The 17832-nt window shown below is 51.3% G+C and overlaps 1 protein-coding gene across 1 annotated transcript in view; it reads right to left on the bottom strand.

Moving 5' to 3' along the window:
* The window catches only part of TGFBI (transforming growth factor beta induced), a 32488-nt gene extending 25268 nt beyond the window's left edge, over positions 1–7220 (bottom strand). Inside the window, exons 1-2 of the mRNA XM_033853199.2 lie at positions 7041–7220; positions 2277–2375 (exon numbers count right to left, since the gene is read on the bottom strand). Of these exons, the coding sequence (XP_033709090.1) occupies positions 2277–2375; positions 7041–7174 (233 nt within the window). The 5' untranslated portion in view covers positions 7175–7220. The remainder of the gene's footprint in view (positions 1–2276; positions 2376–7040) is intronic.
* Positions 7221–17832: the final 10612 nt, after the last annotated feature.

Below are 17832 nucleotides of genomic sequence, written 5' to 3'. Positions count from 1 at the left end.
TGCGGAGCACAGGCTCCGGATGCGCAGGCTCAGCAGCCATGGCTCATGGGCCCAGCCGCTCTGCGGCATGTGGGATCCCCCCGGACCGGGGCACGAACCCGCGTCCCTGCATCGGCAGGCGGACTCTCAACCACTGCGCCACCAGGGAAGCCCCCCATTTCCTCTTTTTTAAGCTGCCCAAAGCAACAGAACATCGCAGAGTTGTAAGTGCAGGTCATCCCCTCTGGCTTTGTAAGACCAGCTCAATGGCTGGGACTGGGCCCTGGGCTCTGCTTGGCCCTGCTCTGCACCTCCATTTCCCCACCCACACCTACCTGTCTATTCCTTCCCCCAGTGCCCTGTGCTCACTGGTGCTGCACCATCACATCTTAATGACCCCTTATCAAGAACATTTGGCCAACATGCAGCTGTGCCGCCTGCACCCGTCCTGGCACATCAGTGGAGAAGGGTGCAGGTACCGAGAGCCAATAAGTCAAGGCGACTCATCACCCACAACAGCGTCAACCTGGGAACTGCTGGGGAATATTCCCAAGCTACTGTTAACTAGTCAGACAAATGCTTCAACACGGGCCACCCTGAAATATTATGGCCAACGCCACCCTGTTGCCAGCTTGACATCCTAAGTGGGTCCCATTTTTAGGGAAACCAGAAAGAACAAAAAGGTGGCATCTTGAAACCCAGGGCTCTGAGATGCTTGATACCAGGGCTTTGGTCATCTTCCAAGAAGCAATTATGTGAGGCCTGGCTCTGTGTTTAATTAAGTAATTAATTGCTTATTTTAGTAGATAATATACACACATGGGAAAAGTCAAAGAGTACTGAAGGTATTCTTTTTTTTTTTTAACTTGGGTTCCAGGTAAGGATGTGTGGTATATTATTTGCATAATCTCTTTTTGTCCACAGCAGCAAGAATTCTAGCTGGGGGTTTGTTTGCTCCCTAAACCTGGGAGGTGGGTCCTCTTAGCTCACTCAACTCTTGCCTTTGTGGCTGGGCTTGGTCAAGTGGGGAACCAATTGTCATGGCCCTGCCCTTGACAGGCTCCCAGGGAGCTACTGGTCTCTCCCCACCTCTGCCCTGATCTACAATTTCCCTGATCCATACTAGAGTTGATAACTGTGTTAGGACACAGTCAGGGTCACAAGTTGGGGTATTTATTTCCAGGTACATCTCAAGGAAAGAGCGTTTTCCCTTCCTTCAGTTAGAGGAGACATCTGCTCAAAAGCAAGTCACAAGCAATACATTTAAAAATCCCTAACATGGGGAAGGCTTCAAGATCATGGCTTAGCATCTCTTAATCCTCTCATTACACAGATGAGAAGAAGGTCCTTTCCTCACAAGTGGCTCAGGGAGTTATGCACGGCACATCTTCCTGTCTATAGGAGAGAGCCAGCTTTGAGATCTTTTGATGGTTGGTGCCAAAATAGATTAGTTTTCCCCAGAATTCTGTTAGAACACGCAGACCGCAGGGCAGTTGGGGTGAATGCCGTCTCCCTCCGTGCTGTGTTGACAGAGGCACCAGCAAGGCCTCCTGTAACCACAGGTGTCCACACCCCCCGTGTCTCACTTCCGTTTGAGGAAGGCTAAGGTTTGCAAATAACAGCAGGTGGCATTTACTGAGCACTTACTATGCGCCAGGTACCTAATTTAGCCTCTTCTGTGCATTATTTCATTCAATCCTCATAACAATCACATAAGGTAGTCCTACTGTTATTCCCACTTTACAGATGAGGCAATTGAGGATTCCAAAGGTGAAGCCACCTGCCCAGGTAAGTGGCAGAGCCAGCCCTTGAATCAGGGAGTCTGAGCCTGTGTTCTTAATACGCTATGCTGTCTTATTATGCGCCTATTTCTAGGCGCTCTAAGTCTTTTGGATTGCAGAGCAGGAAGCGGGTATAAGCTCACCAATGGGCCTTCTTTCCCAGAGTCAGAGGCTGATGGCTTCTCCACTGAATATTTGTGTTTGTATCACTTAGTGAGGATTAGGAAGCACACACACACACACACACACACACGCACACCATGTTTCCTGTTTCTTGCAATCCCAAGTCAGCCCTGAAAAATGTATCCAAGTATTGTCAGGAGCCTTAAAAATGAAAAACAAAATTGGCCAGCCTACAAAAAACACCACTCCCAAGCACACAGTCCCCTGACATGTCTGCACACGCATCTTCATGGCTCCAGAAGGCTAGCCCACGCCCAGGGGCGACTGCAGTCCGTGCACATCGAGGGCAGCCTCCCCAGTGGCTGGCGGTCTCGGGTAGTTCCAGATACTCACGTGGATTTGCCGCAGATCTTTCTCTGGTACCACTGCTTGCAGTTGGTGAAGTACTTCTTGTTGGTGCCAATGACCTTCTGCACAGCGCACACGTTCGGGCTGAAAACAAAAGCTGCCGTGTTAGCAAGATGGTCAGCATGTCCACCCACCTCCACATCCTTCCCACCATGTGGGCCCTCCTGGGTCACCAGAATGTTCTAGATATGGAGAAGATACAGTCATTTCGGTCTTGGTTCCAGGGGCTGACTTGGGGGTACATTCTGGCCCTCATGACCTAGATTTCCAGCATCCCCCTGAAAATATCCCCCCCCAACACCGATTTAAAAATTGTCAAAGTATATCTCATACAGTGATGTAATTTCATTTAAGCATTCTTCTTTGACACAGACATTTGGTAAGTGTAACTACAAACATCTTAAAAATTTTAGACTCCGTGTTATAGATGGAGAATATCAGCTAAGTAAAAGTGGTGCGCTTGCTAAGAACAGCAGCTTAGAGAGGCCCCCTAGCCTTCCTCTGCACCTGTCCTCCACACGGAGCCCAAACACTCACAGGCTTTAACCTGGCCTCCCTGTGGGCATTGCTGGTCCCGTGGTCATGAGGTCCGGGCCCCAGCACCTCCCAGGCAGCTCCACACACAGACATCCTCTGCGTCCCTAGGCAGTTGCCTGGCTCCCAAACACGGCCTATCTGAAGCGTCCACCCTGGAAACTAGGGGGCATGGCCAGCTGCTGTCAGGACCTTGGAAGGAGATGCTCACTCACTGAACTCAGTCGTTTATTACTTAGGCCCCGGCTTGCATCCCACTCCCCGCAGAAAGCCCTCTTCCAGTGCCCCAGGTGACACACTTCTGTCCACCTCTGACCGGTGATACAGCCCTTGTTTGACGCTGGCTACCAAACAGAACCCAAAACTGATCAGGGCGTGTATGTCTTCTCTTCAATTACCCTCCAAAGAACCCTGAGGGCAGGTGTGCTGCCTTGTTCTTTCTTTCATGTTCTAGATGCGGCTGAGCACCAGATCAGGTGCAGCGGGGCCTGGAATGACCTGCTCCCAGGAGCACCCAGCTCAGAAGCATCCTGAGCGACCCTGCGCAAACACCCAGGTTCTGCTGAGAAGTCTGCTTTCCCAGAGACGTGGGCTTTTGTCTTTGCGTATTTTACCTGGTGTACCAAGTTCTGACCCAAACCATGCTCAGGCCATGTGGTGGCAGGACAGCTACTGGGAGCCCCTGGGGAAGGAGGCAGCTGTGGCTGTGTGGTGACAAGTGGGGGGCAGTCTTCCTGGGCCGGAGGCAGGCAGTTCACCTGGCTGAATCACAAGCCAGAGAAGAGCAAAGCGGAGAGACTACGGGCTTTCACAAAACCTCTACGCCCAGAGAACCTCAGGTGTCAGTTCTAAATATCATTTCCTCTGATACCTTACAAATATAATCAATTGGCATCATTTGAGATGCATGGTGTTTTTCGGGAAGACACTGATACCGCAGTGAGGGCAGCACCTGCCGTCCCCATCACATGGCTACAGGAACTTGGTCAATTCTCAAATACTCAGAGTCAGGTTATTGGGTGGGAGGGCACACTGACCCTTTACCTCTCTGCCCTGTCTCTTCTACCACCTGGATGTCACCTCTTGTCCAGTTCATGGTTCAGCAGGCAAAGGTGAGTGGGCCAAGGAAGCCCAGTAAACATTAGTGAGTTACTGTTAAGAACCTGAGGGTGAGAGAAGCTGAGGCTAGAGAGGAAACCGCAGGCCAGCAGGGAGAACAGCCCTTATCCCCTTGCTCCTGGCTGGGTCTGACCAAATGCCCACAGCCTCCAGAGGATTTTTACAGAAGCCAACTTGCTTCTCAGTTTGCTGCTCGGCCTTCATAGGTTACAGCAGTCCCAGATAACCCTGAGAGAGCCCCCGCTGGCCACACTCCAGCCATAGGTGCTGTTTATTGCTGGACAATTTCAGAAGTTCTTCTATCTGACCAAGCGGGAAACAATTACTGTTGATGAATTCCTTGCAACTTTCCGTAGGCGTTTGGCAAAATCTTCAGTGTCTCTTGTGGATGTGGCTCCAACATTCCTCTGCGGAGCGAGTTTCCACTGCCGCTGCCCTTTGAGACAGGAGCGGAGGCTGGGGGTCTCTGTGACGTACTCCCTCTCACATCGGGGTGGGAGGGGTCGGCTGTGTACACAGGAAATTTATGCTGAAGTTTAATCAAAATGAGCACCCCATTTCTGGGCCTTCTACCTCAAGGACAACAGCTCTGCTGTTCAACTTGGATTTGAAAATCAACTGCTTCAGAAAATTCAGTCCAGTTTTGGTTGTTGATATTTGGAAGTGTGACTGCATTTTTACTTCTCTTTCAGTACTGTTTTTTTCCTTCCCTATAGCAACACAGATAACAGCCGGGAGTCAAGAGACCACATCATGGTCCCTAGTTTCCCAACATATTTCTGTGTTTGGACTAAGTCACTCCACCTCACCAAGCCACAGTTTCTCCATCTGTAAAATGGGAACGCACACTACAGAGCTCACTGTGTTGTGGTAATAGATGAAAGCAAAAGTGGTGACGGTGATAAAGGGTGAGCAGGGCCTGCTTATTATTTCTTCCTTCACGCCATGTGAAGCACACATACATTTCCGTTAAAGAAGAGCTTACCTTTCCCTTCCCACCAGATCTCACTTTAAAAGATGGCGGGAGTTTGAACAAGGTTATCCATTTTGCACAGGGTGCCACCCACAAGGGCAAAGTCAGGCAGCCCGGTGAGGTTTTCAGGGACAGTTAGATCAGAGTAAACGCAACTGTGTCTGCAACTGTTTGTCACAGTTCACCTGCCTGCGTGTCCAGACTTTATTGGGGGAGGGTGCACACCAGGGACTGCTTAGACCATCCTGTCCATCACAGATCACTATAGGCCTTTCCAACTGCACTGCAAGCAGCTAATCGAGAGGATTAGCCTGCAGGGGTGGGGGGAGGGCGGGGAGGGAGGAAATTGATCTAATGTCTGAACTTTAAAATAAAGAGCATTTGCATTTAAAAAAGAAAAAGAAAACCTATTTTCCAGCTGGTCTGTGGCTTTTCTGGGCTTTGACAGGAAGGAGGCCTGCCGCAGAGGTGGCTCCTGCTGGAACCCTGTCAACACCATTGGGGAAGCTTCACTGCGGAGCGCACAGAGCCACCATTCCGGGTAACAGTGCTGCAGGGCACGCTATTGGGGCTTCTTCTTGACTTAGTGCCTAAGAAGATACAGCAGGAACAGAAACCTCCCAGGAGGACTGCAGCGCCCAAACAGGACATGCTCCATTGGTAAGAAAGGCAGAGGGACAATGGTGAGCTGGGCAGAGACAATGACAATGCCAGGTGCTCACATTCTGACTTTATGCCTCGTCTCCCCCTCGTCTTTCTGCCCTGTCCCCTCACCCTTCTGTACCCGGCCTAAGTCAAAGGGGCATCTTTCACTTCCCGAAAGCCCCCGGGACATCCCCTGTGCTCTCCTCTCTCTTGCAGGGTGCTGAGGCTGCAGCATGGCCTGGATGGCTTTCACTCTGCAGAGGGGTCAGACTCACTCTCATCAGTCCCCTCCCCACAGCCCTGGGCACCTGAACGGCCAAGTAAGGCCACAAGGCCACACACAGGCAGAGGGTACAAGGATGACTGCTCCCAAGGAGGGGGCGCTTTGAAGGGCGGGGAGCCAAGGCTTTGTAAAGCCCTATGGAGACAACACTGATCACTTCCAATGGTGAGTTTTGATCTGAGTACAGATCTGCCCAGTCACTTGGTGGTCTGGGAACCACCTGGGAGCAAATGCCAGACCCAATGGCATTCGGGCTGTGACACGACTGTCCACATACAGTTCTACCTAGTTGTGAAAAAGGAGGCGGTGCACCCAGGTGGGCTGTAAGCTGCAGCACAGCCTGGCCATGTGTGAAGCGGGAGGGCCTAGTTTGGGATGTAGAAACACTGCCCACCCCTGCCTGCGTCTGGGCCAGGGTCTTTACCAGGTCAGACCTTTTGCCTGGGTTTGCCCCCTAAAACCAACACATCTTCAGTGTCTCAAAGGAATATCTGCAATGATAACGTCCCAAATTTACAAACCCAGCCAGTGTTTTAAGAGCGATTCCAATCCCAGCTCCAGTACGTACTGAAGGTCCGTGGGGAAGTGGTGTGTCCCCTCCAGACTGTTTCCCCATCTGTACAATGTGTGCGAGGCTCAGCGCACTCTCCTGCTCTTCATCTGCCCGGGGAGCAGATGCCGCGCTGCCCTTGCTGCGCCTGGAGAGCACTGTCTGGTGCCAGGTCGCGGGTATAGGCCTGGACAGGTGAACAGGAGCCTGGGGGCCTCGGTTGCTGCCAGCTTGTGTGGCCCCAGCGACACAGCTGAAGGTGCTGGACAAGGACCTGGCTGGACTGGAATCTGTGCCCTGCTGGGTGGGCTCCCTCTCTGCCCTGGCCACCTTCCCACGGTGATTCGGGGCAGAGAGCTGCCAAGCGCTCTCCGCTGGGAGAAGCTCAAAGCCCGGGGTCCCTCTCACGCTCTTGGCCTGAGTTGGGGTGACGGGTCAGCTCTCCCATCCGCTTCCTCTACACAGTGCCTCCTGCTGACTTTCCTCCATCGTCCCCGCCTCCCTCCCTCCACCTCCTGCAGGGCTGGTCCCTCCGAGCGTCCCACACAGCCTGCTTTAGCCTCGGGCTTTGTCTCCGGCGCCCCCAGCCCGCTCCGACGGCCCCGACGCCCAGTCCCTCCGCCCCCCATGGGGGCGCCCTCTTACCCGTGCTGCCGACCCCGGAGGCGGCTGTGTTGCAGCACCAGCTGGTAGGGAGATTTGGCGGGGCTCGCTGGCGTGGCGGCGGGGCCCAGGGCCAGTGCCAGGGCGAGGGGCAGTAGCTGCCCGAGGAGCGCCATGGAGCGAGAGGCGGCGCGGAGCGGGCGGTCGAGCGGTGCGGGAGTGCGAGTGCCGTCGCCGCCGGCAGGTTAAGTAAGCGGAGCGCAGGGAGCCGCCCGAGGGGCGGGGAGCGGGCGGAGGGCGGGCTGCGGACGCCCCGCGCCCCGCCCACTCCCCCTCCGTGGCCCAAGATCGTTCACAACTAGCCCCTCTCTCCCGTGCTCTCCAGCGTCCACCAACGGGCCTACGGGGCCTCATTCCTTCACTCCCTCCTCGAGGTTTGCAGGGTCCTGAGTCCGAACATGCCTCAGCGGTCTCAGGCCATGCTGATTCCCACAATATTCTACCCATCACACTTGCCTCTGCATTCCACGCGCACCTCTCTCCTCCCCCAGCTTGCTAACTTTAAGATGGATAGGAAGTAAATCTTTTGATTGACAGAAGACTATATATATATATATATATGTGTGTGTGTGTGTGTGTATATATATATGTGTGTGTATATATGTATATATATGGCAGGTTTTGTTAGACTCCAAGCTACTCTTGGAAACCGTGGAGAAGGGTGGGGTCCGCCACCTTGGTACACGCTCATTGTCTTTTTTTTTTTTTTTACATATTTATTAGAGTATAATTGCTTTACAATGGTGTGTTAGTTTCTGCTTTATAACAAAGTGAATCAGTTATACATATGTTCCCATATCTCTTCCCTCTTGCGTCTACCTCCCTCCCACCCTCCCTATCCCACCCCTCCAGGCGGTCACAAAGCACGGAGCTGATATCCCTGTGCTATGCGGCTGCTTCCCACTAGCTATCTACCTTATATTTGGTAGTGTATATATGTCCATGCTTCTCTCTCGCTTTGTCACAGCTTACCCTTCCTCCTCCCCATATCCTCAAGTCCATTCTCTAGTAGGTCTGCGCCTTTATTCCTGTTTTACCCCTTGGTTCTTCATGACATTTTTTTTCTTAAATTCCATACATATGTGTTAGCATACGGTATTTGTCTTTCTCTTTCTGACTTACTTCACTCTGTATGACAGACTCTAGGTCTATCCACCTCATTACAAATAGCTCAATTTCCTTTCTTTTTATGGCTGAGTAATATTCCATTGTATATATGTGCCACATCTTCTTTATCCATTCATCCGATGATGGACACTTAGGTTGTATCCATCTCCGGGCTATTGTAAATAGAGCTGCAATGAACATTTTGGTACATGACACTTTTTGAATTATGGTTTTCTCAGGGTATATGCCCAGTACTGGGATTGCTGGGTCATATGGTAGTTCTATTTGTAGTTTTTTAAGGAACCTCCATACTGTTCTCCATAGTGGCTGTACCAATTCACATTCCCACCAGCAGTGCAAGAGTGTTCCCTTTTCTCCACACCCTCTCCAGCATTTATTGTTTCTAGATTTTTTGATGATGGCCATTCTGACTGGTGTGAGATGATATCTCATTGTAGTTTTGATTTGCATTTCTCTAAAGATTAATGATGTTGAGCATTCTTTCATGTGTTTGTTGGCAGGCTGTATATCTTCTTTGGAGAAATGTCTCTGTTCATAAACATCTGTATAGCACTAAGTGTGAGACAGATGCTGGAAAAAGATAGCAAAGACAAGATTTTTGCCCTGGAGGAGCTCAGAGCAAGTAAACAAACAGTCACCTGGCAGGGAGATAAGTATTCACTCAAGCATCTATTAATCGCCCACCAATTACCTGGCGCTGCTAGCCTGGGGAGACAAAGATGGATGCGTGAGTGAGATCCAGGCTCTTTCTGAAAAAGTTCACAGGCCGGAGACCCGTGGGCCAGAAAACAAGCTGCTATGGGGAGGGGCAGCTGGGGCCTTGCTAGCCTCGAGGAAGCACCGGCCTGACAGGAGGTGGCACCTGCTCTAGGCTGGAAGGGTGAGAAGGAGTTAGCCAGGCAAAGTGAGGGCGTTCTGGGCCCTCAAAGTGTCTGGCTGGCTGAAGCATGGGGAGGCAGAGTCAAGGAGAGAGAGAAGGGAAGGCATGTCACAGGACCCAGACCCAAGCTAAGAGTCCTGCAGATGATGGAGAAGCAGGCCAGGGGCAGGAGCAGGCTAGGAGAGGATAACATAAAATAAGAAAGACTGGAGGCAGGAAGGTCAGGTGACCAGGAGGGGACCAAGAGCTTGCTCCGTGGAAGTGGAGGTGGGCGTGAAGAAGGGTGGCACACCAGACTCGGCAGAACATGGAGGCTGTACCCAGAGAGTGGCGGGGGGGCGGGGAGGAGCCAGGGATATCTAAGGTGCTATTGGCAGGGGCATGGAGGGAGGTGCAGATTTGCCGCAAGAGGGTCAGTGGTTTTGGACATACTGACTTGAAGTGTTTGTGACTCATCCAGCTGTCTTGTGGGCAGTTGTATGTAAAGATCTGGGGCTCCATCGAGGATCCTGGGTTGGAGATCCAAACATGGGAGTCCGCCTTAGCTGTAGGCAGCTGAAGGCATGGGAGCCGATGGATTCTCTGGCTGGGCGTGTGGAGCAAGAGGTGGGTGACGACAGATGATGGAGAGGAGGCATGGCAGAGAGCAGCCAGCAAGGAGGTGAAGCCGTGCTGACAGAGAGCAGGAGGCAATGGGCAGCCCCAGAAGGAGGGGGCTGTGAGCAGCGAGTACCGCTGCACACAGATCTGAAGCTTATCTGCTTTGTGGGAAACAGACAGGCGCTGGGGACTTGGCTATGGGAGCAGGAGGGCGAAGCCAGATGATGGTGGTTTGATGAAGTGATGGCGCCATAGAGAGTGTGGACGATTCTTCCAAGAAGATCATCTGAGAAAGGAAGGGGAGAGTCAGTGTGGAAGACAGGGGACACAGTCTACAGAGGCCTGGACATGCTAGGACATTGCTGGAAAGGAGGGAGGGAGGAGGGGATCATCAGAGTGAGGGGAAGGGAAGCAAGAAGAGGCTGGAGCAGAGCAGTTTGGGGCTGGAGGAGGGGCAGAGCGCAGAGGGAGTAAAAGCCGTTGAGGGCCTGAGCTGGGAGTGTGGCGGAGGGAGAGAAGAGGGCGGTTCAGGTTTCAGGGAGATTTCAGTGGTAGCATGGACTAGACTGGGAAACCTGAGGGCATGGAGGGGAGCGGGGTGGGGAGTCAGGGACAACCTCAAGGTCTCTAGCTGGGATGATCAGATGCAGGACGGGCACGATGGGCACGCTGCGCTGGTGAAGGTGCACATTGGGTTGCCCGTGGGGAGGGAGGCATGACTCCAGGTGCGTTCGTATCATGCCTGATAAGACACCCACGTTTCCGGGTGGAGATGTGCAAGAGGGAGCTGCCTTTGAAGGTCTGAAGTTCAGGGGAGGTGTGAGCACTGAAGATGCAGATTGGAGTCATCACACTAGCAGGTGGTGGCTAAAGCCCTGGACTTGGGCAGTCTCCCTCTGGCGCGTGTGTTGGAGAACAGGAGGAGGAGATGGCAGGCCCTGGGGAGCACCCATCTGGAGGGATTGAGGGGAAACAGAGCAGGAACCCTGACAGAACCGAGGCCCAGGGAGACCCTGAGAGGCCACAGGAGAGGAGGACTTCAGAGAGCCACCATCACTGCCAGGTGGGGCAGAGGATCCAAGCTGAACCCTATCACTGTGCGGTTCCTAGTCTTTGGTCAGCAAACCAAAGACCACCAGACTACGGAATGTCTTCTGGAACATTCTAACCCCAGCTTGTACCTTCCTCATTGAAGACTAGGGGATGTTCCGGGGTGGTTTTGACCTTGGGGAGAGCCAGGTCCTTCCCTGATCCCCTTGCTCATTCCTCTCCTCCCATCTCCCCTGGAGGGAGGGTTGGGACAGTTCCTCCCCTGGCTAGCTGTGGGGCGCTGCTTCCCGGGCTGGGACTTCTGCCACTTTGGAGGAGATGATCCCTTTGTCTATCTCTGTTCAGATGGGGCTCATTCTGCTGGCTGGTGAGGACTGTCAAACGCATACTTCAGTCTGGAATGAGTGGACTTTCCTGGAAACAACTTTCTGAGGGAGGAGGACGCCTCTCCCATGGCTTTAAGTTCAGCATTCAGGCGCCTGGGATTTAGCTCCACTTTATCTATGAGTCCTTTTTCCTCACTGTAGGGTTTATCATTTTCTTTTTTTTCTGGAGCCTCAAGAAGCAAAGCCAGGGGATAGGAAGAACTGTTTTGATGATTTCCACATCAAAAATCTGCTGGCTTTGTTCTCAGACAGTGCTCGTGCAAAGAAAGAGGTGTCTTTGGCAATGACTACTCAGTGAGTCAAGGTGGACGGCTGCTAAGATCATGAGCTGGAAATCTGGGCTGAGGTCTAAGAACACAGCAGCCTCCATGGATTGTCTGGTCTAAGCTGCTGTAAAATAACTCCTTTATAAAATCGAGGTGGTCCCGACCGGAAGGGTAGGGTAAGGAATGAAAGGAAGTTTCTGGGAAGGATACATGCTGAGGAGTGAGGAAGTAGCCTTTAGCAACTTTGCTTGACGGTTTAGGTTTAAAGCTTGGGTGCCCAAGCCAGGATCCATCAGGGAGATCGCCAGCCTTGCCGGAGTGATGGCATTGGTAAAACAAAGCTGCTGAGTGCAGGCTCTGGAGGCAGGGGACCTGGGTTCAAATCCCAGTCCTACTACTTACAAACTGTGTGGTCTTGGGCAAGTTGTTCAACCCCTCGGAGCCTCAGTTGCTACTTTTCCCATAGAGTTCATAACAACACCTACCTCAGAGGACTCTAGGGTAGATTACATGATATAATTAATGTAAAGTGACCAACAGATACGAGTCACTTACCTCGCCCAGTAATGGCACTATGTAATAGAGATCACTGAAAAGATATGATAGGTTAGCACGTACAGAAGTGTAATCATCTGAAAATAATCATTTAATTGATTGAAAACAAAACGTTTCTCTGTTTCAACAGGACTGCTTGGCATAGGACACTGGGAAGTGCTCACAGAGATTCAAGCTTGGGCTTGATGTCTCCCCTGGGGAGGGAGCTTGGCTGCATCACCGTTTTAGGGAAGATGCCCCGTGTGTGTAAGAGCCTGGGAGCTGTGCCTTCCCCAGCCCAGCTCTCCCTCCAGCAAGATTTATAGGCTCCGGGACAAGTCAGGTAATCTCGTTGAAAAACTTCCCTGATCTGTAAAACTAACATTCGATGACTTGAGTTTTTCCATGAGCTCAGGAAAGAGATTACAGTAATACTTCATTTACTGTTTAGATGTAAAAAAAATTCCAACTCTGTGTCCCACCACTCGCCTCCCTCCAAAACCAGAAAATGCAGAGCCCTGTGAATGTAAACACGTTCTTCCACCACAGATTGCTGCTTTGTGGGAGGGGTGCTTTTCCACAGGAAAAGATGTTGCTGGGGAAAGGAACAGGGGTCCTCCATCCCAGATGTCCTGCCACCAACTGCGGCTGGCCCCGCTCACTTTCATTTGGGAAAGATTTCCCTTTTCTTTCCATGTTAGACCAACTAAAGAGAAAGAGAGGCTTGTTTGGAACAATAATTACTAGACTTTTTCAGACACTTTATAAAAGTGGCTAGTTTCTCATTTTGTGGCTTTTACGAGATCACCAAGAACAGTTTAGTTTTTGAAAACAACCCTGTTGTGCTTGACAACAGGGCTTCAACATCAAGATGAGTGAGTAGTTCCAACAAGCTCTCCGCAAAGGAAACACAGAAAGAAACTGGTTCTGGGTCTGTCGGCAGGAGACCTGGCATTTGCCGCTTGACCAACTTCATGCCTCCCTTCTGCCATCCTCCCTGGGTGGTGTTCTGGGTGATGTTAGGCATCAGTGAAGATAGATGACACGGTCAAAATAATTCCCAGAGGACACTTGGGCTTTCTAACCTGCCACCATGTAGTGAATGAGAGAGCTCTTACAATTCAGTTCCCCACTACTCGCCAGGGAGAGGGAAGGGTGGGTTTTGGCATGAGATATCCAATTTTTAAGAGTACTTGCATCAAATTTGGGAGAAATTTTCCATTCCTCGTACAATACACAGCACTTAGAATGGTACCTTACACACTGCAATTATTCCATCCACCCAAAAAACAAAGGCAAGTAACATCCCCACTTACTAAAATTAAGGGGTGATTATAGTGCAATTTAGGGGATTCAGATTTGGTTTTTCAAGGATTTTCCATAACCTTGCCACTCAAAATGTGATGTGCAACAGCAGCATCAACAGCAGCCTGGAACGTATTAGTAATGCAGGATCTTAGATACTGCCCTCTGCCCCCCACCCCCACCCCGCACTGAATCAGACTCTGCATTTTAAATAAGCTTACCAGGCCATCTGTGTGTACCTCAAAGTTTGAGAAGCACAGGCCTACAGGTTTCTGTTAAATAGCTAAAGCTCAGATGAGTTTAAAATAGGATTCAATTTACATAAAACTTTTCAAGAAACATAGCCATTGACCAAAAAAAAAAAAAACCCCTGAAAATTTGTACCAAGGACCACATTGGAAATCTTTGCTCTCATGGAAGCCCAGCTCACACTGTGAATGACAGTCAAGATGCCTGGGTGACTCGCAAGTGGCTTTTTCTCTAGGTCCAGCTGTTGGGTATTTGGTGGCTTCCACTCGCTGAACTGGGAAAGGAAATTGTGTTCAGTCCAGGTCATCTTCAATTCGTCTCCCCTTTCAAAGCCTGCAAAGGGGGCGTGGGTGGTCTACAGGTTTGTAACAGCAAGAACTTAAAATAAACCTGTAGTTTCAGGCTCTACAACTGATGGAGACAGAACAGCTGTCACAGCCCTAAAATGGCATTAGGTACCCAGTGTTTACCTTCCTAAATGACTTGTATTTTCACAACTTCTCTGAACACTGGCTTTCTTAATCAGGGCTTGCCAAATGCTACTTGTTGGCTAGAACCCAACTTTATTTCCAGGGAAACTGATTTTTCACAAGAGAGTTGCATTGATTTGGCTCAGATAAAATATCTTACAAGAGAAGAATCCAGAGGCACTTTTGAGGTTGCTTCAATTGCCTGACCTCAAATACTCTTATGGAGTGATGCCCACTGTAGGGAACTTACCAGACGATTGTTGGCCTGAGAAGCAAAGCTTACTCATGCCTTTCCTCTGCTCCCGTCAAGTTTTCCTGCATGGAGGGCAAACGCCTCAGAGAAACAACGCCTTCCCAAGTCCACTAATCCTCACACCGCCTCTGTCCAGCTCCTCTCCATTTCTGTATTCACTGCCCAAGGCTGGAAAGCCTGCTTCCAGTTTTGCCTCTCCCCCCACCCCTCACGCCCCCGCCACATGCGATCGGTCACCAAGACCCTACAAGTGTTCTTTCTAAATTGCTCCTAGATGTTTGTTTCCCCATCGACCATTCAAATACCCCAGATCCCCAAGGCCTCACCTCTCACCACCTGCAGCCCACACCCCTCCTCTGATCCACAGCCATCCATCTATCCCACCACTGCTGGTCTTATCTTCCCCAAACACCACTTTCACCAAAGCACTGCTTTCCTAGGACACTACCAATGGCTTTTATTGTTTATGAGAGAAAATCCAGACTTCTCTGCCTATTTTCTTCTTCTTTTTTTTTTTTAAATGAACATCTTTTTTAGCCACTGATTTAAAAAGAAATACATGCACATTGAACAAAGCTTGGAACACACTGAAAAGGCTACATTAGAGCATAAAAGTTATCCACCCTACACCAAATTTGGTTCCTACACCAAAACACTTCCAAGGTGTTGCCCTCCCTCTGTTGCGCCTGGCTTCTAAGTCCTTCGTAGAATTCCTCTTCGTCATCCATCTCGCCTGCTCTCCCATGTGTCCCAGGGTCAGCTCTGGCTCCTGCAGGGCACGTGCTTCCTCCACCCTCCCCACACACGGTTCACACAGCCCACTTCCGCTTCTTCTGTGCAGAGCCCTGGGCTACCTCTTTGCTTCCACTTACCTGTATAATACTCTCCCTTTAAACCCGGCTTTGTTACTGAGAAGCTGTGTGTCCTCAGGCAAATTCCTTAACCTTTCTGGGCTACTGTTCTTTCAGCTGGTCTCCCTTCCATGACCTTCCCACTTCATGGAGATTCTCCTTTGCCATGGCCACCAGCTCTAGCCTTTAGCCCTTGGGTCTGCCATCACAGTTGGCCCACGTATTTATACCTGTGCTTCTTTTATAACCTCATCGTAAGTCAGCAAGGAACCCAGTTAACATTTAGAGATTCATTAATGGACTGTGTTTTGAAAGGTCTAGCCTAAATCCCTGCTGGTGCAATTCACACCCCTTCCAGTGGATTCTAGACAGAGACTGGCACTGCTTTAGGTGGGTGCTCCACCCTACACCCTGGGCTAGACTGACTTGTGCGGCCTTCCGGGTCAGGCAGAGACTCTGATGGGCCTTAAGGAACATTGGTCCTGGCTCGTCTCCCCACCTTCCCTAGCCGGGTGTTCAGTTCCCTAGCAGGAAGGCGTCAGCGTCTCTGGGGCCGGTGTTCCCCAATTCACGGAAGGTTCCCCCATGTTAGCTGAAAAGAAAGGCTCCACTTCCTCAGCTGCAGAGCTGTGCCAGCATCAGAGAGCAGAAAGGGGAAGCTGCTGGCTCTGTAGCAGCCATTCTGAGAGCCACATTCAAAGTGCTCAAGACAGCTTCCCTGGTGGCTCAGTGGTTAAGAATCCGCCTGCCGATGCAGGGGACACGGGTTCGATCCCTGGTCCGGGAAGATCCCACATGCCGCGGAGCAACTAAGCCCGTGTGCCACAACTACTGAGCCTGTGCTCTAGAGCCCGTGAACCACAACTACTGAGCCCGCGAGCCACAACTACTGAAGCCCGCACACCTAGAGCCTGTGCTCCGCAGCAAGAGAAGCCACCTCAATGAGAAGCCCGCACACCACAACGAAGAGTAGCCCCTGCTCTCTGCAACTAGAGAAAGCCCGCGCGCAGCAACGGAGACCCAACGCAGCCAAATATAAATACATTTATTAAAAGAAAAAAAAAGTGCCCAAGAAATTGCTTCTAACCTGACACCACCCTGCCTCCACCAAAAAGCTCTGGACATTCGAATCCAGGGTATAGAAGGCAATCTGTGTAGGCTGGGGAGCTTGTGAGATGAGAGCCACAAAATTTAGCCTGTTGGTTTTAACACTGTGGAACAAACTCATTCTCCTTTACCCTGGAACGAAAGGGCAAAATTAAACCCATGCGCGTGCCCCACGATACCCACCCCAACTTCTCTGCACCCTCCACTCCCCCTCACCCAGCAGGCAGGCCCAAGGGCACACCTGTCAGCGTCAGCTAGTGCAACACCCCTTCCCCAGCCTCTTCCTGCATCTTCCTCCTCATTCTTTCCTTCAGAGGCCTCCTGATGTTTGACTGGACGTGAATGGGGTAAATGCTGCAATAAGAGGAGGCACTTAAAGGGACTTGGATGGCTGCTTCTAAGGACAGCCAAAGCAGGGAGGTCTCTGCCTCTGAGGTTCCCCCAGGTGCGGCTGTGTCTAGGAAAGGCTGTGAGCCTGAGAGGGATGCAGGGAAGCAATCAGGGAGGAGAGCGGATGTGTGCCTGCACGCGCACACACACCGTCAGAGCCTAGTAAAGGAGAGCTATAGCTTACCAACGACAGGTGCTATTCTAAGTACTTTGCGTGCATTAAGTCATTCCATCCTTAAAGTCATCCTGTGGGTTGGGTATTGTTATTTTTCCTGTTTTACGGATGAGGAAGGAAAGGCCAGGAGAGGTGAAGCAACTTGCCAGAGTAGTGAGGAAGCCAGAAAGCAGAAAAGTCAGGGTTTGAGTGGAAACAGCCCAGCTCCCAGCGCCTGCCCTACCTGTATCACTGCTCTACGCCCCTCTCCAGGTAGTGTAGCTGCACATTTTTGGAGAGCCCTGGAACTTTCTCTCCCTCGCACAGCAAGGGAGAGCAAAGCCCTGCAAGTCCCCAGGAGCCACTCTGGAGAATGAGGCAGTCTTGGTGAGGAAAGCAGCCGGCACAGTCACTGCCCCCCTACCCTAGACAGGCAGGGGAACTGAGCTGTTGGAACCGCAATTTATTTTCACCAGGAAATCAGTATGCCTTGAAAGGATCAGCTAGACTTACTTAGCAATCCTTAACAACCTTGCCATGGCCACTTCCAGCCTGCAAATAGAGTGCTCTGTATCTACTGCTCAGTGAATCCGTGGGGGCCAGTACCTCCCAGGCACCAGGGTCGGGGGTCGGACGATGAGCCCAGGGCCACTGGTGCTCCGGCAGCCCCGACTTTCGGCTCCTCCAAATCATCCAGTTGCAGGATTCCCCTCTGATGAAGTCTCTAGAATTTGAGTTAAACAAGTAAAATTGCTCCTCAGCTAGCCTGGGCAAGAGGGCAATTGTTTCCTTGAACGTGTGGGAAGCACAGCCCTGTCTTTTCCCCGGGGTTTGGGTAGATAGCCGAGGGAATCTGCATCACTGACCCTGGGCTCCCTGCGGCCTGGGACCTCCTAAAGGGAACGTCCCCCGAGCCACACCCCATTCAGGTCTCCTCTGGGCTCCAGGGGCCAATTTACGGTCTCAGCTCACGTGGGATTCTTCAACATGCTGCAGCAGGAGCTGGCAAGGCCCCACCATTCCTCCTTAACTATCTAGGAGCCTCTCACAGCCTTCTGTGCTTCCACAGTGACCTCTGACTGACTCTGGTTGGCAAGATGGGTCACTTTCTTTCCTGATGTATTTCACATTGGTGATGGACTAATCTATAC

This window comes from Tursiops truncatus, chromosome 3 (genome assembly GCF_011762595.2).
Source record: "Tursiops truncatus isolate mTurTru1 chromosome 3, mTurTru1.mat.Y, whole genome shotgun sequence".
In the NCBI taxonomy this organism is placed as follows: domain Eukaryota; kingdom Metazoa; phylum Chordata; class Mammalia; order Artiodactyla; family Delphinidae; genus Tursiops; species Tursiops truncatus.
Note: the sequence above shows the minus strand (reverse complement) of the source record. Positions and strands in the feature narration are given on the sequence as shown.